General features: G+C 40.0%; 2 protein-coding genes across 2 annotated transcripts in view; both read left to right on the forward strand.

The window, feature by feature from the left end:
- The first annotated feature begins 4,723 nt into the window (after positions 1-4,723).
- On the forward strand, positions 4,724-8,138 carry snrpd3l (small nuclear ribonucleoprotein D3 polypeptide, like). The gene is made up of 4 exons (XM_050053074.1): positions 4,724-4,852; positions 5,556-5,696; positions 7,439-7,631; positions 7,912-8,138. The coding sequence occupies exons 2-4, from the start codon at positions 5,571-5,573 to the stop codon at positions 7,974-7,976; spliced, it is 384 nt and encodes a 127-aa protein (XP_049909031.1). The 5' UTR covers positions 4,724-4,852; positions 5,556-5,570; the 3' UTR covers positions 7,977-8,138.
- Positions 8,139-9,951: 1,813 nt separating this feature from the next.
- LOC126395901 (calcium/calmodulin-dependent protein kinase kinase 2) overlaps positions 9,952-27,219 on the forward strand; it is a 31,082-nt gene continuing 13,814 nt past the window's right edge. The window contains exons 1-7 of the mRNA XM_050053682.1: positions 9,952-10,263; positions 17,242-17,535; positions 17,867-18,208; positions 21,362-21,409; positions 22,318-22,371; positions 25,453-25,504; positions 25,688-25,821. Coding sequence (XP_049909639.1) covers positions 17,308-17,535; positions 17,867-18,208; positions 21,362-21,409; positions 22,318-22,371; positions 25,453-25,504; positions 25,688-25,821 — 858 coding nt within the window. The 5' untranslated portion in view covers positions 9,952-10,263; positions 17,242-17,307. The remainder of the gene's footprint in view (positions 10,264-17,241; positions 17,536-17,866; positions 18,209-21,361; positions 21,410-22,317; positions 22,372-25,452; positions 25,505-25,687; positions 25,822-27,219) is intronic.

Raw genomic sequence — 27,219 nt, forward strand, 5'->3', positions numbered from 1 at the left:
GAGGAACAACATGTCACGTAGCTTATCATGCAATTACTGGGACCAGCGATTCTGTGAATATTTGCTCTGCTCATTCTAGTTATCTCAGACCGCCAAAATGATTGTTTCGTGTAAATGACATTTCTAGATAAAAAGCAACATGTTTGGCGACTGGCTGTGGATATTTAAAGAGCCCAGGATGTAAAATCTTATTTGTCTCATTTTACCTGATGTCACAAATTGCCTGACTTCACCCGATACGTACCACAGACTCCATACTGTTATAGATGAAGCACCCATGGACTGAAGTGTATCCTACAAGGAGTTGTGACTAATGGCCTGAATGAACCATAAAACATTTAGGGGATATCAGTGACACTGAAGCACCATCTCTTGTGTAAAGATCAGTTAAAAAGTCATTTCTCAAAGTGCAGGATAGCTACAGAACATTAGATGTTGCTAGTTTGATGAGTGATTTGATAACTGCCAGGCAACACGTGTCCGTTGCTGGCTCAACAGCTATGTGACATATGCGTCAAAGGCACCCAATGTATACAGGCCAGTTACCAACCATCCAAAACAAAGAGCTTGTTTAATCTATTCAAATATCACTCCATATGTCTGTAGTGCGGCTACTTTCAGAGTTGAGCCTGTACAAATAGACACCATGAAAAACACACGTACACTCACGTAGAGTACATACACATGGCCGCAGACTACTCAGCAAGAGGTGTTTACAGAGTAGCCTGGCTGCTGACGCCAGTCAATGAGGCTAATGCAATGGAAATCAAATGAAGGTTCATTGGATGATGTCTTTTATTATGCCATTATGCTTTCTCGTTCCTCATTAAAAAGCCTTCTCATTGTGGGGAAGGCCTGCATTAAGCAACATTTGCATGCCTTAAAGCAATGCCACAGACATGTCTCCAGGAGTAAACATACATGGGTATGTACTCGGTGCATGTACTGTGTGTTTATTCAAAAATAATGCATATTGGTTGTTATACTTTGTGGTCATGCCCAGGGATATTAAAATGAATAAAGCCATTTAATTTTAATGCTTTGTTTTTTTTGCACCATGTTGACAAGCATGAGATAAGGGTTATAAAAATTATGTGGTTATGGGTGATTCACGTCTGAGTCATTTCAGCACAATAAATAAAAAAAAACCCAAATAAACAACAGACTGCTGAAGGTACGGACAATAACAGCCACCTAATCTACCTCACAGACCCCATCATCTGTCTTAAAAACCACACACAAGGCTCCGGCAGGGTATATGATGGTATGATGCCCCGACAAGAAACAATCCAGTGGTTGTCTTTATAGTGTGCTATTCAGTGATAAAATACTATATAGGAAGCGTGACATTGGCATGCAAAATATATATGAGTCATCTGAGAAAGTACAAGCAAATTAGCAGAATAATTTAATAACACGTTTGTTTGTAGGCGATGTTTATTCTAGGATTCTATTTCTGTTCTCTCTCAGGCTGATGTGATGAAGACATGGACCCACAACATACAGGAAACATCTGGTGTATAGGCTTCGCTTCAGTGAGACACCACTCTGGGGACAAATGAAAAGGCAAATTTCCATTTGTACCTGTTTAAATATCTAAAAGTCTAAATGTACAGCATGCGTGATGTTAGTGTATGTGTGCGGGAGGTTGTTGGTTTACATAGAATCTATATATCTATATCTCTGCTTCTAAACATGCTATTTTTGTGGAATTTATGTCTAAACATTGGTTTTCCAGGATGTTCTTTCACATACAACCATCAGATATGAACTGTTCTCAGTGTATATGTGCACTTTGGCAGGTACAGACCCAAAAGGACCTTTTTTGAATCCAAACAAAGGTTAGGTTAGGTTATAAACCATATTATCACTGAATTTTCTGCACACACCAATTTCTATTTCCATGACAACCATGATGCATATCCGCACTCACAGTGAGACCTTAAATGACACCAGTTGTGCTGGCATATTCATGCACATATCTCTGCACTCTGCACAGGCTATGGAGCAATCAGGTCCTTTACAACATTGCCTGCAACCTGACTCCAACAATTGAAGAACAGGGTCAGAAATGTGTGGGAATGAATATAATGATTAGAAGTGTCCATCAGTGCCCCACATGTGTTTTCTATCTCCCAGGATAGTCAGTGGAGGGGGCCAGTCCATCTAAGACTCTTAAGATGCCTACAGGGTGTCTCTTTTTGGCACATCATCAAGAGGCACAGCATTCCATATTGCTTTTAAATTTAAATGAAATGCTTTAAGTAAATTAAAAAAAGATAATGATAATATGAGTAAAATGCTCAAAGTTGCTAATAGAAGCAGTCAGCCCACACACACTCCATATCTCCACGTCAACCCTTCATCTCCCCCGTGCTACGATCCCCTACATAGGTGTCAAACCTACAACGAAAGATGATGATATTGTAGATACTAAACATATATATATATATATATAGCTATAATATGTTTATACAAGACAAGAATGTATACACATAACAGATGTAGACGCAGCTATAGGTGGAAAATGTGGTTAAAAAATGGGTTTTGGGTAGTAGTACCCCAAAATACAGATATAATACATTCAAATTTCCTTTGAAGATGTGTTTTATTTGAAAGACTTACCACCAAAGCTTAGGAAAAGACACCAAATATCTTGGATAGTCACACACAGACCATCCAATATTAACACCATTTTACACAGACCATGACTGTAAAACACTGACACTTTGCTTTTGACCTTGAAAAAAAAAAGTTCCACTAAATCCATGAAATTATGCTTTTAATATATGATGCTGGAGGGTGTTAGGACTAATAAAAACTATCCTGGGTGTCCCTCTATTGAGTTAAGCCTGACTGAACTACATGTAAATCTATGCAAAAACTTGCTGTATGGTGACAGAGATGACCGAGGGTCAGGAAAACAGAGCGTCAGTCAAATTTTCATTGGCGTCATACACAAAATAAACAAAAAAATAATAATTATGGGGTTATTGTGCTTGTTTAATTGAACAATAAAGTGTTAACAAGCAGGTACACCACAAATGAGACAATGCAAAAAATACATACAAGACTCTAAAAAGTGTTGGTACAGACATAAAGACAGTATAACAGGACAATAAAAATAAGACACATTTTTTAGTCAGAGGATGGGAAAAACGTTTCATAATGAGCAGTAAGTTTGATACTTTTACTGTTTTCAATTAAATGTAAGGATTTCATAGTGTAATCAAATTCTAAGAGGCAGGTTTTAAAATTGGGGCAAGATTTGGCAAATTTTTGTTTGTGAATGTAAAATTTAGCATGAAGGATTGTAAAAATTCAAAATCTTTGTTATTTTTGTTATTGTAGTAGCAGATGATATCTCTTAATGTAAAGGAGTATTTGATATTGGCAGAGTTGAAAAAATGGAGATCCATCCTGGGGCATAACGTGGACATCATAGAACACTACAAGTATCTGGGTGTGTTCATAGACAATAAACTGGACTGGACTAAGAACACTGAAGTCCTTTACAAGAAGGGACAGAGCCGCCTCTATTTTCTGAGGAGGCTCCGCTCCTTTAACATCTGCCGGACTATGCTGAGGATGTTTTATGAGTCTGTGGTGGCCAGTGCTATTCTGTTTGCTGTGGTGTGCTGGGGCAGCAGACTGAGAGTAGCCGATGCCAACAGACTCAACAAGCTGATCAGAAAGGCCAGTGACGTTGTGGGGGTGGAGCTGGACCCTTTGACAGCAGTGTCAGACAGGAGGATGCTGTCAAAGGTGCGGGCGATACTTCAGCATGGCTCTCACCCTCTCCACAACGCTCTGGTCGAACAGAGGAGCACCTTCAGCCAGAGACTGATTGCTCCTAAATGCACCACTGAGCGCCACAGGAAGTCATTCTTACCTGTGGCCATTAAACTGTACAACTCCTCCCTCTGATGATCGGACTCATTTGGCTATTTATAAAACAAATCACACAATATAATTACTCATTCTTATTTCATTTATAATGCTACAACCATTTCATTGTATATTGTATATATTTCAGATTGTCTACTTTACTGTTTTTATTATTTATTTTACTTTATTGTCTACTTTAATATTTTATTTAATGTTAATGTCTACTTTAATATTCTATTTTATTCTATTTTATTCTAATGTCTACTTTAATATTTTATTTTATTTTATTTTAATGTCTACTTTAATATTTTATTTTATTTATTTCATTGTCTATTTTAGTATTTTATCTATATCTTCATCTTTATCTCTTGTTTCCATTCATGCTGTATTTCTATTTCTACTTTGCACGGAGCATTGGAACAAAAACAATTTCCCCCCCGGGGATTAATAAAGTATTCTGAATCTGAATCTGAATCTGAAGAGCTGACCAGAAAGCTTTTGTGATTCTACAATCAAAAAATAAATGTGAAATAGTTTCAACACATTGGTTACAAAAAGAACATAAATCATCTATTTCGGTAAATTTGGCGATAAAACAATTAACGGGGTTAATTTTATGTAAAATTTTAAAGTGACTTTCTTTGATTGTATTGTTCTTTCTCTGAAATATTTGACGAATATGCTTATTATTACACTTTTTGTCCTTCAGTTCTAGTCCATCCAACATCAAACAATAACCCCATAAACAAATCAGGAGTTTTCTCCTGGGGACGATATATTAGCTCAAAACACTAAATCCCACAATGCAACGCAAGGCACCACCGGAAGTAATTCTTTGAACCACCGTGGCATTGTGGGTAGGCGGAAAAGGCTCCAAAAGGTACGCGAAGAAAGCGACAAGCGCACGTTGCTTAGTCGGTAAGAAGAAACAACAAACGATACCAGTTTCCAAGAAAAGATAAAGGTAACCGTCTTATTATGTTTTTAAAAATCGCACTATCACGTAGTTTAGTCAACAGTGGTGTTTGTCTGCGTTGTTTCTAATAGTCCATTCATTCGGTGCTAACATGGTTCCGCCTGTTTGCAGAACCCAAAGTTTCTTCAGTAAAGAATCAAATGTTAATGTTAAATTGAGTTACGTATTTAAGTTGCATGAGGTTTTAGTTTGTAGTAATTCCTTTAAAATAATCTATGGAGGTCTGAACATTTATTAGATAACGATACCTTAAGAGTTGTGTAGTTGTAATTCATAGAAGTCTACCGTTAGCTAATGTAGCTAATATAGCTAGCGGCTAAGTTGATCTGCTTTAACAGAAAAACTGGTCATATTTACCAGGTCTGAGTTATAGTATTGAAACATTGCATCCTACTAAAGGTATATAATTAATATGTAATAGTTTATTGTAATATCCCAAGCCATAGTTACGATTTACACTGATTAACGTTATGTGTACAGCCTCAGAGTTAAAGCAACATAAAGATGGCTAATGCAACTAACAGATTCACATAACACATTGATATTGACTCACCCGATTTGTGGTTTGTTTTCAGTTTGAATAAAATAAAACAGAAGTAATTTAATTGTCTTGAAGTAGAGGTAGATTGTAGGAAGATGTTGGTGACAGTGACTGCATTTTGTAACATTTCCTGCAATCCTTGTTTTTCAGGAACACAGCTGAAACATGTCCATCGGCGTCCCAATCAAAGTCCTGCATGAGGCAGAGGGACACATTGTGACCTGTGAGACCAACACTGGAGAGGTGTACAGGGGCAAGCTGATCGAGGCCGAGGACAACATGAACTGCCAGGTTGGTCCTTAATAATATAGGATGAATGGGGCGTCTGGTGGCTCAGTGGATAGAGCAGACGTTCCATACACAAAGGCATGTTGTTGTTGCAGCAGCCGCGGGCTCGGTTCCAGCCTTCAGCCCCGTGCTGCATGCCATTCCTCCCTCTCTCTCTCTCCCATCTTCACACTTAATCTATCATATTTATTGAAGACTAAAAGCCAAAAAAAACTTTAAAAAAGTTTTAACAATAATGTAGTATGAATAATAATCGGAAACGAAGGTCATCCTTACACCCTGACACCACACAGAGCGATGACCAGGGTTGGATATGAACTTTTGTGAAAATTTACCTTCCACTCTATAGATCACCTGCATTTTTTTTGGCTGGTCAGTGATGAAAATATATCAGCCACTTACATATTTTACCTGCATTTGGCTGGTAGCTGGTGCCAGTTTCAAACCCTGGTTATGACTCTTTTGTCTTTTAACTGTCCCTTGAATTTTGGGAACTGCATAGTTCAGACAACCTTGACTAGCTCGTGTGCTTGATTACCTGAACACACTTAACTCATTTTGTGTTGCGAGTCCTCAGGTTTTGACTAATCCCATCATATGTGTTAAGGAAATGCCCATAAATGTGATGAGTAACAATACAGAAAGTCAAGTCAATCTTATTTATATAGCACATTTCATACTACAAGCACAAACTCAATGTGCTTAAGATGCATCATTCATGACAAACATAAGATATGTCAACGTATTACACAAATAAAAACAAGCAGGACACGATAAAAACAAACACAATAAGAGGGTACTATTATTATCATTACTCTTAAAAAGGGGGCGATAACAACAATAATACAAATTCCTAAAACAAATAAAAATACACTTAAAAACCAAACTAAAAGCTTTTGAAAAAAGATATGTTTTTAGTTTACTTTTAAAAGAGAAAGAAAATACTCCTTAAGTGTGAAATTTAAGGAGAACTGACAGATTACCCTCTTGTGTAACTTTTTTTAGGCTGATGCTGTTGTGTTGACAGTGTTTCCTACAAATCTACATTTGATTTTTTTTTACTGGTTTCTCCTTGATACAAACTGTCAATTTGGATCAAAATAAATTATTCAACCTCCCACTATATTTTTTAGGTGCATGCATGCTGTTATATTTAAATGATCGTACATCTTTCTGTGGAGTAAGTGTTATTTCTGTGTGTTCCTCATCTGCTAACTTCCAAGATGACTCAGTTTGAAGCTACTTGTTAAATTTGTGAAGATTTGTGGCAATGATTGGGCTCATGCAACTAGACACAATAGACTGTGACTTCTAGTTAAACCAAGTTTTGCAGTCTCCTCCATCTGGTGGTGTCTCATTTAACACAACAGTTATCAGCCCTGGTTCTCAAGTACTAGAGACCTGGCTCCTAATCCTGCTAGCTAGTCAACTGGGAAAAAAAAAATCCTGGAAACCAAGTTGTAAATAATTGGTCCCTTATTAGATGGTAAGAAATGAAAGCAGTAGAGATGTTGTGTTGAAAGACCAAGATTCAGAACCACTGATTAACAGACCTATTGTTGCAGGTGGGCTTGCACTGTGATTTAAGCTGTAGTTTAGAATTGAAGTTCACTTTGGGGTGCATTTCCACTTTGAGCTCAAGAATTTCATTCTACATTTGCTGTAACATGAAAAAGATTTTTTTTTCAACCTCGTGAGTCAACTTGTCGAGTAGCTAAAATTCCACATCTCTTCTGTCCCCACAGATGTCCAACATAACAGTGACTTATCGCGATGGTCGGGTGGCACAGTTGGAGCAGGTCTACATCCGTGGCAGCAAGATTCGTTTCCTGATCTTACCGGACATGTTAAAGAATGCTCCCATGTTAAAGAGTATGAAGAACAAGAACCAGGGATCTGGCGCAGGAAGGGGCAAGGCCGCTATTCTCAAAGCACAAGGTGGGTGCAGAGTTTTTGGACTAGTAGCTCCTCGGCCATTTCCATATGTTTACAGTAAATGTGACATAACGTCTTACATAAAAAAGACTTTCTCAGCTTCAGTTTTACAAAGGTAGCATTTAATACAGGGATATTTTTACTGCATAGTTTTGCATGTATGCTCATATTGTCCACATTTAGCACATTTTCATTTTCTTCATGTGTGGCAAAATTGTTGAACCAATAGATGTTTCTGTATCATTTTGTTAAAACTGTTCTTTTTCCCTGCTTTCATCTGCAGTGGCTGCGAGGGGTCGGGGCCGTGGTGGAATGGGAAGAGGCAACATCTTCCAGAAGAGGCGATAATTGCTCCAGCTGTGTTCAGATTGTTGCATTGTATAGTCTTTTGTTTCTTTTTTAATTTTGTTGTCTTTGGATTGGATCTCTTTGGTATATTTTGCAATCCTGTGCTTTGCAATTTAGCGACTTACTTTCATTTTTTATGGAAATAAACATATTTCAATTTGATGTGTCCTGTCCTCGTGAATTCAACTCAGATATTACTGGTGACAACCTTTTTTTTTTGTCCTCTTTGAAGGCTACAAATGCTTGATTTTTGAATGTCTACTCCTCATTTGATCACCTTAGTTCTCAGCATCCTACATACCTCAGTTGGATTTTGCATCACAGATATTTTGCAACAAATATTAGTCAAAGTTAAGAAATGTAGTGTTTAGTATTTGGTGGGTGGCAAGATACATCAGTTACACCTTGCATGTCTTGAGGTCAAATTTGACTATTGTCTAAAAATGTTCAAAAGAATGTCCTGGCCTCAGTCTTTGCTCAGGTTTGTGAAATTGTAAACCAATGAAGGCACATTTGTCCGACTGTGTGACAGAGAACATGATGGGTAGGTGGGCAGTCAAAGGGACAGCTCACCCCAAAATCAAGATGAGATATTTTTCCTCTCTCGTGTAGTGCTGTTCATCAGTCTAGACTGTTTTGGTGTGAGTTGCAGAGTGCTGGAGGTATCGGCCATAGAGATGTCTGCCTTCTCTGGAATATAATGGAATTAGATGGCTCTCGGCTTGTGGCTTTCTATCTCTATCCAGAAATCAGGACTCGAATACTCAAGATGACTTAGAGGTCTTGTGAGCGCTTTCATGTAGGAACTATTTGCTTTCTACCAAACTACACCCACCAACATTGGCTCAAGGAAGTTGGGACGGGCCCCAGTGCACACTATGATGACAGCCCCTAGTGCAGGCTATTGTGTGTGTGTGCGTTGTCTCGACACAAATAGAGACTTTACATTGGACATCAACATACATAATACCCACAATCATTGCATATCTATTTATCTATATAAAGAAAGTAAGAAATGAATCATTTAATTGAATAGTTTTTATAGTTAATTTATAGATTTTATAGCTAATGTAGAAAAAACTTTAAATGTTTTAGGTAGCTACAGACTATTTAAAAATATAAAAACATGATTGATTGATGATGATTTATGGAAAGAGACGTTGCTGTTGAGTTTTTGAAATTTTATTTTTGGCCTTTTGAGCACCACAAACCGAGTGCTATTTGGTTCCATTATATTTGAGAGATTGCTCCCACACTCAACAACTCACACCAAAACAATTTAGATTATCTAGGTTATCAATCTATTTTATTTATTTATTTATTTTGCACGTGTGTGTGAGTAATTTATTTTCCTTCCATTTTTCTCATATTAATTCTCAGCCTTATGTTGCTGTGCAGGAAGGTTAAAAAAAAGATTATGAACCATGAAATAAGAAATGGAATTAATGGAATTCATTTTTATGTGACACCAAAATTACGATAACATGCTTAAAAATTCAAACCTGTGCCATTACATAACTTGGTGTTATTCATTGCTATTTATCATTGTATGTCAATACAAGTTCTCACTTAATAATTTCACAATGAGCAAGATCTATGAAATTATATCATGACAGTAAAAAGAATTTAAAAAATCTATCTAAACTGATAAATAGCACTATGTACAAGAGTAGAAGTATCTAAGCTTGATTTTGTGGTGAACTGTCCCTTTAAGAAGCTAATCACTTGGTCACTGTAATGCTTGATAGGATATGTATTTACCGTGGAGTCTATACTATTTGTAGACCTGAGTATTATGCTATTTACCCATTTTTTTAATTGTATTTTTGTTTCAATTAAATTAATATTAAAAACTGTAAAAACCATACTGCACAAAGCTGCTGAGCTCCAGGGTGCAACTCTCCCTCTCACCACAGGGGGGAGCCAGTCGGCCACAAAGTGCTTGTAGCAGAAATCCTCCAAGAGCCAAGTGTTTCATTTCGAGGTCGTGAGTGACACAAAAGGGGAACAAACGGCAGCCTGCACCTCCTCCGCTCCTTGTGAGGCATGTTGCTGTAATTATTTCCTTGAAGCCACCACACTGCCCGTGTCCCCAACACTTCCTCTGTGTGAAACACGGGACCTGTGAGCTCAGCTGGATTGGTCCATCACAACATCGGCTATCAGTCTGTCTCCGCTCCTCTAACGGCTAGCTTAGCCGTCGTAGTACGGACGCTACTTTCACCGCAGCCGAAGAAGAAGCAGGAACCTCTTAATTCTGACTTAAAGGCCGAAATAACACGTTAAGGTAAGGGTTATTTTTTTAGAGACAGTGTTTGGTTTTGTCTGCCTTCTGTTGCGGTGTCACCGGACGTTACTCAGCCGCACTAGCATCCTTGACTCCTGCCCAACAACATCTGTATCTTGACAGATGAGGCAGCTGCTAACGTTAGCCGAGCTGTTGGGCTCTGGAGCTTGGAGCTAAGTTAGCTTGGTGGGACCTCTGTCGACGCTAACACTCGTTTCTCCCTGTGAAAATAAATAATAATAACGTGTTTACTCGTGTGAATGTTTACAGTGAATGTGACAGCTCTCAGTTGTGTGTGACAGATAGCCATTACTGCACTAGGGGAGCTAAATGGTTGTTTGTATTTCTGAAATTGCAGAAGAATACGAGGTGATGAATATTGGTTTAAAGGTTTAATTGCATCGACGTTTAGTTCTCACCAATGCTCAAAGTAAGTTAATGCTGCTGTTGCTTGTACTGAAGCAGTTTTGCTTTCATTGCCACTATGTTTGGCTTTTTAAATTCCCAAAGTTGCATTTACATGTCCTCTTTGAATCTTATATCGGCCTGCAGGTCCTCTAATGCCACATCTCTTCCCTGATTCCCTTCTCTTTGCTTTTGGGATGCTGTAAGACCACTCTTCAATTCATTACATGTGTTCAAACTGACTTCCTGATTAAGATTAATGTCCCATTATAAGGATACAGTGGCTTGGTTAATGATGACACACTGAAACACACTTAAAATGCACCATCTATTTCTGCTGGTGATTAAATGGGCTGTAAGTCCTATTTTCTTGAGTTGGGAGAAATGAAAGCAGGTAGGTCTTTTGTTGACAGATTTGGCTGCATTTTCCTATTCCGTAGATGTTCACTATTCTGTAAAAACCTACTGGAAAACGAGTGTTTAGATATTTAACTAAAGAAATGATCAGCTAGAGGTGAAATGACATGTCAGTTAATTGTTAAAGTCAAGCAAATTTGTCAAGCACATTTGAGGGAATACTGCTCAGTGTCTCTGTTGAACATCATTTTTATATATATTTAGGTTTGTTAGTCAGACAAAGTAATACATTTCAAGACGTCACCTTGGGTTGATTCAGTCAATAACTCTGCAGTAGTATTTCACAACAATGACTAACCGTGGTGTATTTTGGAGTTACATATGGTGACTGCCAATTAGACATTTCAGATTGTTAGTGACATTCAGCTGTGGTCGTGTGATATTAACACTACTACGGTTAAGTTGGCAGAGGCCGCTCATCCCTCCATTTACAGGGGCTTATCTCTTGCACGGCTCCGCGGATCACTGACAGGGTTGCCCTGTTGATCTTTTAATGAAGCTGGGGATCCTCCTCTGCTCCAGATGGCCCTGTGTTGTACTTGTACGTCTGTGGGGCTGTGTATGTGTTGTTATTAATGCTGTACATGGCTCGGACCCCCAGCGAGCTCTGATAAGTCCTCTCTCCCCCCTCCCCTTCCCTGTCCAGATAGTGAAGGTCGGGGTCATGTGACTTTAGTTACGATAAGAGGCACAGGACGGCATCTGGAGCGAGGAGGCATCTGTTGGTGTTTCACAAGGATCAAATTTAACTGCCTGGTCTTTGTGTAGCGTCTGCGATAACCAGGGATCAGGGAAGTTTAGGGCTTTAGCTTGTAGTTTAGTTATCTATGATACAGAGCATCTTTGTCCAAGAATTACGGGGGCTTCGCTGTTTCGGCCCACCAAGGTCGGAGGCTTTCTTTTTTGTCCATGAATGTCTAGCAAGGAGGAATCTGATATTTCACAGTTTTGCTGAAAGTTTGCTAATTTTTGGTGAGAGGTGGGTGACACAACTAAAACAGATTGGACTTGTGAGTTAGTTGTGTCACAGCAGCTCTCTCAGCTCCAAGGTAAAAGATTCTTATGACTTCGAGGCTAACACAAGTTTGTGCATTCAGAAACTCACCTCCCAAATAGCGGCTGTTGATACAGAAACATCCTCAAAAACTGTGGCATTCAGCTCCCTTGATGCTACTGTAAATCCCGCCGGCCAGACAACGACTGCAGACATTACACCACTAAAAACAAAATGAACAACTATCTGACTGATATTCAGCTCTATTTCCCAAACCCTGCTGGGCTGAGAATGAGATCTGCAGAGATATTGTGTGTCTTGCTTTAAGTGATGATATCACGTAAAGACCTTTTCCCATCACCAATTCAGAAACGGCACAAAAACCTCTTGATGTGAATGGAAACAGTCCTTGATGTGAGTCTCACCATTTATCTGAGATCAAAGTAGGTCAGGCTCGGTAAGTTAGCTCCTCTCCTCTGGATATAAAAAGCCTACTGTAGCTGGTGCATTGCAAGTATCATCCAGGGTTATAGCTCTATATTTTTCTCCTGTCCGCTGAGGCCGACTGCACTTATCGGGGCATATTGTGTTGCTTTGGTGGCAGTGATACTGTGTGTTAAAAGTCAAAGTGGATTTCAAGAGCCTCTATTTTTAGCTGAATGAAATGAAGATCATTTTACCTGACCGGTAAATGCCACAAGAATATCTGCTTTTACGAACAGTTGGGAAAAACTTAGAGGTCATACAGGGCAAATATGTCAGTCAGACTCTTTTAAAGGGACAGTTCACCCTAAAATCAAACATACATATTTTTCCTCTTACCTGTACTGCTAGTTATCAGTCCTGATTGTTTTGGTGTGAGTTTTTGTTGAAGTGTTGAGATATCAGCTGTAGAGATGTCTGCTTTCTCCTGAAGATAATGGAACAAGATGGCGCTCGGCATGTGGTGCTCAAAACACCAAAAAAATACGTCTGATAAACTGAACAGCAATGTCTCTTTCCAGAAATCATGACCCAGTTACTCAAGATAATCTACAGATCTTGTTTTAAGTAGTTTCACGTTAGAACTATTTTCTTTCTGCCAAACTACTTCGTAACAGCACCAGACAATGCCTAAACATTAGCGTCCTCCTCAGCTGAGCTGTAACATTAGCTAGCTCAGTGGTGCTACGCGAGCTAGCAGTAGATACACACTTCCTTCTGCGCAGTGATGCGGTTGGATTCGTCAACCCTGTTTACCATTTGGCAAATTATGAATCTTTTAAAGGGACAGTTCACCCGCAAATTAGAAATATATATTTTCTCTCTTACCTGTAGTGCTATTTATGAATCTTGATTGTTTTGGTGTGATTTGCTGAGTGTATTGGCCGTAGAATTGTCTGCCTCTCTTCAATATAATATGGCACCTGCTTATGGTGCTCAAAGTGCCCGAAAAATACATGTGAAAAACTCAGCAGCAATGTCTCTTTGCAGAAATCATGACCTGGTTAGTCAAGATAATCCACAGACCTTGTTGTGAGCAGTTTCATGTAGGAACTACTTTCTCTCTCCTGAACTACACATGCGAAATGTATCACTGAGCAGAAGGAAGTGTGCATCTACTCATGGATGAGAGACTCGTGCTTGTGACAGCGTGAGATGTAAACATAAGTGGTGTCCTTCTCGGCTGAGCTGTAACATGAGCTAGCTCAGTGGTGCTACGTGAGCTAGCAGTAGATGCACACTTCTTTCTGCGCAGTGATACAGTTAAGTTCGGCAGAAAGACAATAGCTCCTGAATAAAAATGCTCACATCAAGCTCTGTGGATTATCTTGAGTAACTGGGTCCTGATAATTGAGTTTTTCAAATATCCTTTTTATTGTGATCCAAACACCACGAGCTGAGAGCCATCGAGCTCCATTATATTCAAGAAAAGGCAGACGTCTCTTAGGTTGATATCTCCAACACTCTGCGACTCACACCAAAACAATCTCGGTTAATAAATAGCACTACAGGAAAGAGGGAAAATATATATTTTTGATTTGGGGTGGACTCTCCCTTTAACTCACAGCCTTTGCATTTGATGCTATGTATTGTAGGAGAAGTTGAAATGACAACAGCTGGATAGTATTTAGTGTTTTTGAAGAAAATGTGACATTTCAGGATTGACCAAGCATCCATGATAGTGTAATGGAAATTTTACAGTATGTGGAGAGGGCCTGAGGTGACCAGGAAATATGTAAGTTCCTGCCCGTGAAACAGTGATGCTCAATATCAGTCTCTGTGTAACAGTGTGGTGATTCTTTCTTTTTGTGAGTTTACATTGCTATATATAGGCTGGCAATGAAGGTAGAGAGGCCACCTGGAGTGGGTGTTTCTTCCCACACATGGTCCTCATTCTGAACTTGGCTGGAGCTCCCGCTGTCTTGTTTTTCTTATGGATTCCCTTTGTTTTCTTGTATCTATGAGATTTACTCAGCTCCCACACACTGACAGCAGCGCAATCCTGTCAGAACCATGACGGAAAATCAAGGATCTCTCTCTTTCTGTTTTTTTCCTCCCTGCTTTCCTTCTCTCTCCATCCCTCTCACAGATAATGAGCAGATAAGTAAGCTGAGTGGACTCTGAGATGGAAACGGCCCTCTTGAAATTATGCAAAAAAGGCTTTGGTTAGATGCGGTACATGTAATAATTAACCATGTTGTATAACTGACATCAAAAGCAGACGGTACTGTTACTTTTATAGACGCGTCAAATCTGTCCACTTAGAGCTGAAGTTTGTGATACGAGATGTGTTTGCATGCATTAATTAGCACTTAACAGAATGTGTGGAAGAAGTCCAGACTCCACGGGCGCTTCATACGGAAAGAGCTGTGTCTACTTATGTTTCACAGCTAGTGAACAGCATCTCTGATTTGTTTCTTCCCACACCCGTTCATTACACCCACAACTTGGTTCATGCTGGCCCGTCAAACGCTGTGCTCCAGCTGTGTGCTAAGGTAATTATGTGCATATACATTTTCTCATACTTTGTTTGTCACAGGATTCATAACAACCCAGAATTATACTGTTTTTTTTTTTGTTTTTGTTTTTTTTAACCTGAACTCCCACTTCACTGCTGCTTTAGGTCGGCTGCTGCATGGCCACAGTTGTAAAACAGAAATTCACTGGGCAAGGGGAATATACTTCAGGTCGAACAGGCTTTTATTTATAGATGTTTGTTCTATTCTACTTGAATAAGATACACAGTTTGTTTAGGACTCTCCCAGCAAAGTCCAATTTTGGTTGGAAAGTTGCTGTTTTATGTGTTGAATGAAACAGCACTAAAGCTGCATGTTGGTTTTAGTTAAATTTGTTTTTCGTCCCTCTCCCTATAAACCCTGGTTCTGCAGCTTGCAAAATTATGGCAAACACTCAAAGCTAAATGAGAGAGCTTATCTCAAGGTGACAGTGCGCTATACTCTGTCGGTAGAACGTGTAAACAGGAAACTGAAGCTCTTTTTAAACACAGCGTTGATGCTAGTGGCAGCTTGTATGTCACTAATTGATATTTGTTGTATTTGCAAACACGGTAGTTAGCATGTGTACATTTGTTACCTTGCAACTTCATCAGGATGATCAAAATAATAGTTTGATATGGGTTAGTAAACTGTGTGTACTATTAACTTTGAATTGGGAAGGTATGGAAACCAGTATTTCTCAACTTGAAATGGGTTTCCAGTCAGTGTTTATAGCAAAGTGTGTACCTCAGCCTTCTTAATTGTAGAAAACAAGTGACGCACACTCTGGCTCCATATGCATTCTTTTATTATGATGACGCTTCACCCTCTGGGCCCTCCGGGAGATCAACAAACATATTGAGACACTGATCTTGAAGAGGGCCCAAAGGCCGTAACGTCATCGTAATAAAAGAAATGCATATGGAGCCGGAGTGTGACACTTGTCAAGTCTATTGCCAATGATCAGCACCTCATTATAATTCTTGGTGTGCGTCACTTTTATATTATGAGCCTGAGCCTCCTTAAACATTGTAGGGAATGTACACAAAGCCAATAAAGCATGAATCATGTGGTGATACTATATTTGAATCGGTTTCCGTACTAATTTTCTGCAGGTGCACCTGTACCAGCCACGTTTTCTTGCTCTAGCTTATTGTTAATGTTTACTACAGTTATTTTGTTGTTCTCTGCTGCTAACCAAGAAAAAAAGTAATTATTGACATATTACAGTGTTAGTATTTGTCTTTTATTAGAAATTTTTAATAGTATGCCCTCAATGTCATTTTCCCTGTGGTATCAAAAATAGTATCGAATATCAATATTTTTCGAGTTGTTGTATTGAATGTTAGAAACTCCAGTATTCTGACAACACTATTCCAGAAGACAAGTGTCATCCTGTATTCTCCGAGGTCCAGTTTTGCCTTCTGGCTCAGATTTCCTCTGGTTAAGAGCAACAGATACAAGCACTCCTTCATTCCTACTGCCATTACTCTTTTGAATGCAGGGCAGTGAAGAGTCTGCGGCTACTATTCTGGCTGGTTGCTATGATCATGTGATGAATGATGGTGATGATGTTAATATTGGTGCTTGTTGTTGATGACCACTGATGTTCCACATCCCTGTATTTGGTTCCCCCCCTCCTCCCCCCGATTGTTGAGTATTTATAGTCTTATGTGTTCTCCCGTGACTTTTTTTTATGAATGTTTTGTACTTGTTGTGCAACTAATTGCCCTATAGGGACAAACAAAGTTGAAGTTAAAGTTGAAGTGTCGTGACTGCTCGAAAGCATAAATTTGGAGACCTCTTCCTCAGGAGGAGGGGGAATACACAAAAAATTGTGACGCACCCTTAACCAGAGGGGATACTCTGTGGTTGGGTAAATTGGTCACGGATGGCTGCCACCTTGTCAGGAAGGAAGGATGTGGAGTCTTCAGCTGTGAGAGAGGTGGCTGATGACGAATACAGGGAGTTTTCATATTACTGTTACTACTAGAAGAAGTAGTAATGCTGTACTCTTATTCAGGGTAGCAATTTAAGAAGGACACCATCCAAATGAAGCAGATTATATTCTTTCTGTCCGTTCATCAGTTTGGTCTGTCTCAGTACTTTATACCCTTTAAGGGCTCCACCTGGTGTCTGAAAGGCCAGCAATTTCTTATTCTTCAATTTCCTCTTGTGTCTTAGGCACCAGTTCCCTCTGAGGCTGTCATCTGATGGAGCAGTGCTTATCAGTCTTTGTGAAGAGACACCATGTTTCCTTGTCACGTAACTCCCTGGCCCTCCGCTGAACCGCCGGCCTCCTGTGGTCATGCGCCGCCAGCACAGCCCTCACAGCCCCTGCCTGATCTGCTGTGCAGCTGTCCCGCTCCACCTTTGAACACCCACTCTGAGACGCCCTCGCCAGACCCCATGGAGTCCCTCATCGTGGTCACGGAGTACGAACCCAGCAGACCGCCCGGAGAGGCTGGGGAGGAGGAGGTAAGATGAAACACACCCAGGTGACGCTGAATGTACCAGAGATGGATTCTAATTGGATGTTTGGGTTTCTACAAAATTAAAAGATTGTTTGACACATGATGATATATTTCCATTTTAGATTTATCAAATCACACTTTACAGTTATGATTTTGAGACCACGTAGGAAGTAAGTGTTCTCGATTTAACATGATATCCCCTGCAATGTCTCATATAAAGTTGATACAAGAACCTGCTACATATTGGCTGTCATATAATACCCATACATAGACAACCTTACATATTTGGATATGCATTAAAGAGAATAAATAAAATTTAATGTATCAAATTTTAGGTAGAAGAAATGGACAGTTCTGAGACGCCCGAGCCAGCTTCCTGTGTGGCGCCATCTTTCCGGACTTCCTCCTGCGACCTGCTGTCGCACACAGTCAGCCGCTCAGAGGCTCTGCTACCTGAAAGCCAAGAGCAAAGGGGAAGATTAAACCTGTCAGACCGGAAGCTGTCTCTGCAGGAGCGCTCGCAAACTGCAACATCACCCTGCAACTCACCTGGACTCAACGGGCGCTATATTTACCCGTCGCTACCCTACTCTCCCATCACATCGCCCCACTCCTCTCCACGCTTGCCCCGCCGGCCCACTGTGGAGTCCCACAGTGTGTCCATCACAGACCTCCAGGTACGGTCAGGCCTACTGTGATATTGATATTGCTGCTTAAAATGCGTTCCAGCCTGGAGCAATTAACGATACCGCTAACACAAAATAAAGCTGTAATTATAATAAAACCAAGTCAATCAAGAAATCCCAGGACGTTAGCTAATATGTGGCCACAGCCAGCGTAATGATAATTGTGATTATATAACTTATGCTTTATGCACCATCTGACCAGTGTATTCCCTTAAGGACTGCAATGCATGAAGAGTGACACATGAATGAACAAACTAGCTGTTGTTCACACAGAGCCAGGCTCCTCTCAAACATCTGTTAGTTATCAAAATGTCAGCATCATATTTGTCTGAAAGTAAGCAGAACTACATGTACATTTGTCTTAAAAGCAGCAGCACACTGGTAAAGACTGCAAAGGTAAGGTCTCACTTGTCTAGATAATAATAATAGATGTAGATAATAGCTGTGATCCCTGTTACACGTAGATGCAGAACCTGTAAATGTCATGTACTGTAGGTAGAATCTCACGTAGGAGCTGCAGAGGTTGTCCTGTCCTTTTCTTTGCTCTCACATAATGACACGTAGAAAATACACATGAAGGTTAAATTAAGCTGCGTTTCCACCAAAAACTTAAGGTATAGTACCTTAAAAAAGTAAAAGTAACCACTACAGACATATACCTCGATCCTAAATCTGTTACGTGTTCCCACCACTGACAGTACTCTTAAATGTGGGTAGGGTTGTTGTCACTCACTGCTCCGTCCAGCTCTCACTGTATTTCCTCTTCACCGGTGATACACAAGAACGTCTGCACCTTTTTTTATCATCCACACAACAGGGTTGCAAGCCAACATTTATAGAACAAAAAAGAACAGGCTCTAGTCTCTTTTTTTAAACAACGTATTTTTATTGGTAATTCAATAAACATGTACAGAGTATTAATAAACAAACACAGAACCAGTGAGGACAAAAAGACAACCCCAACCACCCATCAACCCAGGAACAAATAGAGAAAGCCAGACCAGTCAAAGACATGTATATTAAAGCAACACTTACCTTTCTGGAAATGTTATGCTTTTCTTTGTTTAGGTTAAAATACTATTAATAAGCGGATGGCACACTAAAATGTAAGTGAATTCCACCAGAGATACAAACTCATAATTGTACCATTCTCATATGGTTCTAAGAAAACTCCAACCTGCAATGATTGGCCGAGCTTCCCGACGTGGAGGCTTCCGACTGACGTAGCTGCTCGGGTAACATCACTGACTCCGGTTGAGTTTTAAAACTCCGGGGTTGCGTTTGACTGTCTTGGTTGTAACGTTACACTCGCTCTCCTCTTCTGTGTATCTAACGTTACCTTGCCAATGCCTACGTCTATCGTAGACGTAATGAGGACGTAATGGAGGAGGGGGGAGTAGCCCTTTGGAGGGAGGTGGATTTGCAGGAGGAGAGGGATGGGACTTTGGAGGGAGGCGGGAGTTGTGGATGTTCAAATTTTTTCTAAGTGCTGTATGAAATGCAAGAAAGGTAAGAGTAGCTTTCAAATAAAAAAATTAAAGAGGAAAAGATGATTACAAATTAGTTACCTTGTATGACTTAAGTAGGGGAGTACAGCATGTTTCATTACAATTTTTCAGCTTCTGTATTTGCCACGGAAGTTAGAAATGGTTGCCAGGTGGCAAAGAAGCGATCAGTTGATCTGGATTTTCTCCAGTTGTAAATAATACATAACATCCTTGATCCAATGTCTATATGTTGGAAATGAAGAGTCCGCTTGGGCTGTAGCTGTGAGAGTCTGTCTTTATGGGGTATTTAAAAATAGCAGGATTGTGCATTGAGTCCTTGTCAGGCAAGAGCAGGGGTGTAGTGCTGCCGGAGCGCACTGGAACGACTCTCTGCCACGTTTTTTTCTCCAAGTGAGGAAATAGATTTTGCGGTTTTCTCAAACATCTTAAAGATCCAATCATCACTAAAGCATATATCATCTTAGAGAGACAGTAAAAACAAATCAAATGGTCGAAGTTGTCACATTGACATTTAAGGTGTGTCGATTGATTCACGTCATCAGTTCTTGCTTTGAGTTGCATGCAAGAAAACATTCCACCTTAAAAGTTGCCGGTAGCTGCCAGCAGTAGCCTTTGAACTAAACATCCTTTCATTTTATAGTTTTACTTAACTAATGTATATATATGAACAGTGATCACATAACCTTCAGAACCAACCACAGCTCAGCCCTGAGCAAGAGTGACTGTCCTCTATTGACTAATCAATGGACTGCAGTGTTTCTAGCTCCACATTTAATTATCGGATCAGTGTGCTACCTCAACAGAGGGGTGATGAAAAATGGGGACGATTCCATTGATACCATCCACAACCTTTTACAATGGAAATGGAAAAATAACCGTTTAAATGCGTACCGAACTGAACTGAACCGGACTGCCTGGTGGAAACGAGGCTTTTGGGGACATATTTTGAGTTATCCTCATATAATGGAGACTCTCTTGTGAATGATATCACTGAAAGTAAAGCATCACGTAGGTCATTGAATTCCTCTGAGTTCTATATTCATATCTTACCATCTTTCTTTGCTCTTCGGTCTTTTAATCAACTAGCGAAGAGACTAATAATCAGATGAAGTATATTTTTATTGAAGAGCTGCTTAGTCAGTGCATCTATGAATCACTGCTTTTCTCCTGAGTAGAATACACCTGTATTAGACTGCCTAGTTTCCTCTAAAGACTTCAAAGTACACCACAAAAATGTGACAGCTGAGCGACACATCCCACCTCTCAAATCTCAAACGCGGATTTGTAGAGGTTTCAATTCGAATGAATGGTAGAAAAATGACAAACTGAACTGGGACAGTGATTGCAGAGAGTCACACTGACACAGAGAATGTGTCTCCAGTTGGAAGACATCAGGCACCCATGGGAACACTGATATGCAAAACACTGCACGCGTGAGTTTCTGTTGAGAAACGCAAGAAAGGAAAATAATTTGAAAGGAAATTTAACGGACAGGATTTTTGTATGTCGTTTTTAGAAAAGCAGATTTTGTAAGAATGGTCGTGATGTATTCAACTGCTGAAATAGCTGATGGGATTTCATTTGAAATCATTTCTCTTTTCTCTTACCTCTCTCTCTCTGTCTCCTTCTCTTAAAGGACTGTGTTCAGCTCAACCAGTACAAGCTGAAAGACGAGATTGGAAAGGTACCATCAGAGACAACTCACTGATTGCTCCCTTTCACTGACTCTCCCATTTCCTTCTCCCTTCCGCCTACTGCATGTCTGTCAAGTAGCACACATCATCAAGGACATGCAGTAACAGCCTCTGCTATCCTCTCTCCCGGCTGTCCTCATTTCCCAAACTCTGTGTAAACTCCCAGGCCATGGGAGAGTTGGAAGATGGGTGAGAGGCTGGTATAAATAGCGCTCTCTTAAGGGTTGTGCAAGGCTCAGTGGATAGAAGTGTGTGTATGTGTGTTTGTGTAGGCACGTTTTAGATTGTGGGTTTAATAAGACAGATTGTGCATGGCTGCTGTGAGTTTCTGCACGAAGGTAGACATGTTAATGTGTGTGGTTTTGTGTTCAGCTGAGACAATTAGAGCCTTTCAGGACTGTTGGAGAGGCTCCTGTTATCAGATCATCTCTGGGACTGTAGGATGAGCTCTGTGCTGCCTCTCCAATCTGCTCCCCCAGCAGGAACTGATCCTGCTCTCCCTCCCTCTCTTCCCTCTCTCTCTCTTTCTGTTTGTTTTTGGGCATGAATTTGTGCACACAGGCTACTAATTGGGCTTATTTTTCATCCTGAATTTCCTGTGTGTGGGCAGGCGAGCTTGATAGTGTAAACCAGATCCAGTTTCCTTAATTAGCCTGAAATCAAAAATAAAAGAGAGAGGGAGAGATGATTTGAATTTCTCTGTTCTCACTTTGAAGCAGCTGGTACTCTTTCAGTGTACACTGTCAGCCCACACACTCCCCTTGTGTGTGTGTGTGTGTGTGTGTGTGTGTGTGTGTGTATTTGTATTTATTTAGATTGCTTTGCACAATGTGTGATTTTTTTTTTCCCCACATGAAGAATGACAGCTGCTCAATCTCACTTCTCTTTTCCGGACCAGGGCTCCTATGGTGTTGTCAAGTTGGCTTACAATGAGGATGACAACACATACTATGTGAGTTCGTCATGCACACACTGCCGTCTCCATTTCTCTCACTTCCCTCTCATTCCTTATCACTTGTCACTCCCAGACATGCAGATAAAACCAATAACAATCAAACCCCCTCTTGTCACATTAACTGGTGTGATTTCATGTGAGTCTTCCACATATGAGAGCGTCTCCAGTTAATTGTGCCTCGCTGAGCTCTCTAACAACACATCAGCTTGAGATTTTCTGTATGCTTTTCATGATTATTGCTACACTTCTCATTAAGCTGCATGATGTTGACAGGCGATGACATGGGGATTATTTTAATATTCCTCCCAAGTGACAAAGCCCACATGCTGCATTCAGTGATTATATCATTGCCATAATAACTGAGGGCACCGAGGCTCTTAAAAAAAAAAGTCTAATTTCCCAGAGAACAGGGAAAGTATCCAGCGAACAATGGAGCTGTCACACATTGCGCTCTTTGTTCAACACTGCCTTGATGGTTGTCAGCTACGGTAATTGTTCACGACTCATGTGCAGAGACAACTAAAGTTAAGACAGAGCAGTGAAATAACAGGGTGTTAGCAGGTGTTTAAAACATCTCGTGTGTTAAATACAAATGTATAAATAGCTAGTCATGTTAAAAAGTCTCAAATTTGAATTTGTGAGATTTTAATTGCCGCAAACATTTTTTTTTTTTTTAATCTCAGAGAGCTGTAAGAATTGTGAATGAAACCTCATACAGTGAACCAAGACACTCATTATTTATTAAACTAAAGACAACTAATTTGAAGATTTGGTCAACTTTAAACCAGCACAAATTATGTACAGAGCAAAAACCAATTATTACCTGAAAGTATCCAGAAGTTGTTTCAAAAGAGTGAAAGTCAACATGCTGTGAGAGATGTCTTTATGTTCAAAAAACCACTGGTGAGGACCGATGCCAAACTCAGATGTATTTCAGTTAAAGGAGTGAGTTTATGGAAGAGCTGTAGTGAGGAACTGAAAACGTGTAGAACATTAAGTAGGTTTAAACAAAAAATAAAGGTACTGATCAAATATGAGAATGGATGATCAGACTGTAATCATGACGTAGAAGAGCAGGGTACAGGAACTTAAAGTGTGTAAGTTTTTTTTGTGTGTGTGTGTTGTATTTTGTCTTTGTTGCTATTTTGCCTTGTTTGCCTGTTTTGGATTATTTTATTGTTGACTGCTACATATGTTGTGCTGTTAAAATAATAGGTGTTATAAGCTGTAGCTTCAGCCTACACCTTTTTTGGACTGCAGAAATTACATTATTGTAATGTTTTGTAGTGTACTATTTAAGTTTCTGTCATTTTCTTTTTTTTTTTTAAAGATATTTTTTGGGCATTTTTTGCCTTTAATGGACAGGACAGTTAAGTGTGAAGGGGGGAGAGAGAGAGGGGATGACATGCAGCAAAGGGCCACAGGCTGGACTCGAAACCGGGCCGCTGCGGCAACAGCCTTGTACATGGGGCGCCTGCTCTATCACTAAGCCACCGACACCCCAGTTTCTGTCATTTTCTGTGAGGCTGTGACTTTATTTACATGAATTTGTAGATTAATACATTTGCAGATGGAAATAAATTCTAAAAAAAAAGGAAATAAATTAATTAATGTATCCCTCTATTAATTTATTTTTGTCAAAATGAGTCAAGGGCTTCAACTACAATTATTATTATCATTACTGAGTTATCTATTGACTATACACAATTAATCAATTAAAGGTTTAGTCTCCAAAAGGTAAAAAGAAATGAGTAAAAATTAGATTTTCATTGTCTTTAAATTGCTTCTTTTGTCCAACCAACAGTCCAAAGACCTGAAGACGCTTCATTTACTATCATGAATGACAAAGAAAAGCAGCAATTCTCACATTTATGAAGCTAAAACCAGCAAATGTTTGACATTTTTGTTTGAAAAATGACTGAAGCAATTAATCAATTATCAAAATAGTTGGCGATTAATTTACCTTCAGTCAACTAAGTGGTTAATCAACAAATCGTTGCAGCACTATTTCTGATGTTACAAATCTTAAAGCCTACCTGTTGGCAAAATGTAGATTAACCTTACTTGAATAACGATATTACTACATAAAAGCTATCTTTGCACAGGACCACATAGTTACTCCCTACATTTATACTTACCTGCAATGCTTATGTAAGAAAAAGATTATTTCTCCAAAAATCAGTCTTTAATTTGGTATATAAAAGAAGACCTCCTTGAAAAGGTCTTAACCCTTTGAAACCTGACAGCAAATTGGCTTGATTTCTTTTAAACCATGGGAAGAAGGCAACGAGCAACGAAAGACGAAATGACCCAAAAAATTGGCAAAAAATTTAAAAACAAGAAACTCAGTAAAGAAAGTAATAATGATGATTATAAATATAGTTTTTTTCCCCTAACTTTTTTTCCACAGTTATTTTAAGAATATATATTTATTGATTTATTTATTTTGCAATTTGTGGGACATTTCTCACCAAGTTTCTCATCACATTTTTTCCACGTTTTTGAAAGATATCAATGTGCTCAGGGTTTAAAAAACATTACATTCAAGTGTCTGATACCCGTAGACACCTTGAATAAATGATCTGGGCAGTCAAAAATAAGTTGTAGAATTAGATTTCTGATGGCATCTGTTATTTTATGTATATTTTATGACTTACAGCTAAACATTATTATCAGTGGGATTAGTTGACATTTTCTCATTCAAGATAAGGAATGGTGAGGTAATGTACATTACACGCATGCTTGCAGTCATCCTGCACCACAGTTCTTCCTTTGTAAAGTCTAGCTTTTATAATCTTTTGTGCTGACGACGCTGTCAGGGTCAGCAGTCACATATACAAGGTTGTTCAAGGAGAGGAGATACATTTATAGGCGCTGGGATGTTCATCTGTAGGTGTGTGAATGTGTGCACTGTCAGACATGCATCGCCTCACTCTGCTTTGTCTCACTCTTCTTTTCTGTCTACCTTTCTCTTTATCTTTCCCCTGGATCTCTTGCCCGCTCGGCTCTCCCACCCCCTCTGCCTTTTTCTCTCATCCTCCCCCCTTGTCCAAATCCATCTCCCGTTCTCTGCTGTAGGCGATGAAGGTGTTGTCCAAGAAGAGGCTGATGAGACAGGCGGGTTTCCCACGTAAGTCTGGAGCCAGGGGCAGATGGTTGAAACAGCAGAGAGCACAATGTTTTATAATGCTTCAGTGGTACATGAGCACTGCATACCAACACTGAAACCAACCTTGTCTTTTGTCCTCTCTTGTCCTTCTGTCATCTGTCACCCATGCCCACCCACATTGTCCCTCTCTCCTCTGTCTGTCAGGGAGACCTCCCCCTCGTGGAGCCAGAGCAGCCCCTGAGGGTCCCCCCCAGCCCAAAGGACCCCTGGAGCGGGTCTATCAAGAGATCGCCATCCTGAAAAAGCTAGACCATTCTAATGTGGTGAAACTAGTCGAGGTAAGTGCTGTTATAAAATGACTTTGACTCAATAATTTGCTAAACCTGTCAATACGTTCACACAGAAGTATATGAGATGGATCATCTTTGAAAAAATCATTTTCCTCTCTGCCTCCTCTTAGTGCTGTAATGGCATTACGTCACGTGAACGAAAACAACCAAACAGGGCCCAGGAGGCCCTTAAGCCCAGTTCAGACCAAAGATTCGCGATGACATGAAACCGTTTTAGATGTCACAGAGAAAAGTTGCAGCGGTGTGAACTGGCCAGCTGAGCTCGACCCAAGCCGGCTGATAGTGTCAACCTGCAACTCTGCTGGTCAAATCACTGGCAGCTGGTTTTAGAACATAAAGCTCGTCACCTGTTTCAGCAGCCAGCTGGCTTGAAGTGAAGTCAGCTGGTCAAGTCAAAATGACCACAGATGGCGTGTTCGCTTGCTGTAGCAGGTACTCTGTCACCAACAAGCCCTCTGTTTCCATCCTCACAGTGTGCCGGTGTGGTATAGTTGGTTGCTGTTGCTCGCTGTATGTGCTTATGCCGCCTCACATACATACCCTCTCATTATGAATACAGTCCATCTGATGCTGGTTTTGTTTCTGTTTTGCACCGTTTCATCACTACTACAAATGCAGCTGTAGCCAGTCTTTCACTATCACTATCCTCATTCATATTTTAAGAAGCTACAAATTATATTCAGCCACAAAATAAGGCTGAAAAGCTAGAAATCAGAACAGAAGCACAGAGATTTGTTGCATAGAGACGATACACTGTCTTATCTAGTTGCATTGGTGTGAACTGGCAGGTTTTTAGAACGTTGCAGAAAGGTGCATTGCCTGTTTCAACTCGTCTCGTTGCGAATCTTTGGTCCGAACTGGGCATAACGTAGCTGTCAATCATGTCACTCACACCTCATGAACCATGGTCAAACTGTCAAACTACGCAGCGCTGATTAAGTTGACGTTCTTTTAAGGTATTGCCTATTTTTCACCTTAAATGTTTCCAGAAACATATTTTAGTGTACTGTTTAGCTGTTAAATGAGACACTTTGCTCTGGTCATATTTCAACAGACTATCTGTCTCATGTAAGTTTGACACTAATTATTTTTATTAAAGTTATCAACGGTATCTTTAAAGGGATAGTGCACCCATAAATGTAAATTCAGCTATTATCTACTCACCCATATGCCGATGGAGGCCCTGGTGAAGTTTTAGAGTCCTCACATCCCTTGCGGAGATCAGCGGGGGGAGTGGCTAGCACACCTAATGGCTGACGGCGCCCCAGACTAACGTCCAAGAACACAAAATTGAATCCACAGAGTACCTCCATACTGCTCATCCATAGTGATCCAATTGTGCTGCAGCCGCGACATAAAAAGTTGTTTCGAAAAACGTCATATGAA

Source organism: Epinephelus moara, chromosome 9 (assembly GCF_006386435.1).
Source record: "Epinephelus moara isolate mb chromosome 9, YSFRI_EMoa_1.0, whole genome shotgun sequence".
Lineage (NCBI taxonomy): Eukaryota > Metazoa > Chordata > Actinopteri > Perciformes > Serranidae > Epinephelus > Epinephelus moara.

Coding starts and splice junctions, on each gene's coding strand:
- snrpd3l (XM_050053074.1), top strand. CDS start 5,571: ATGTCCATCGGCGTCCCAATCAAAGTCCTGCATGAGGCAGAGGGACAC. Junction 5,697..7,438: donor AGGACAACATGAACTGCCAG/GTTGGTCCTTAA, acceptor CTGTCCCCACAG/ATGTCCAACATAACAGTGAC. Junction 7,632..7,911: donor CGCTATTCTCAAAGCACAAG/GTGGGTGCAGAG, acceptor TTTCATCTGCAG/TGGCTGCGAGGGGTCGGGGC.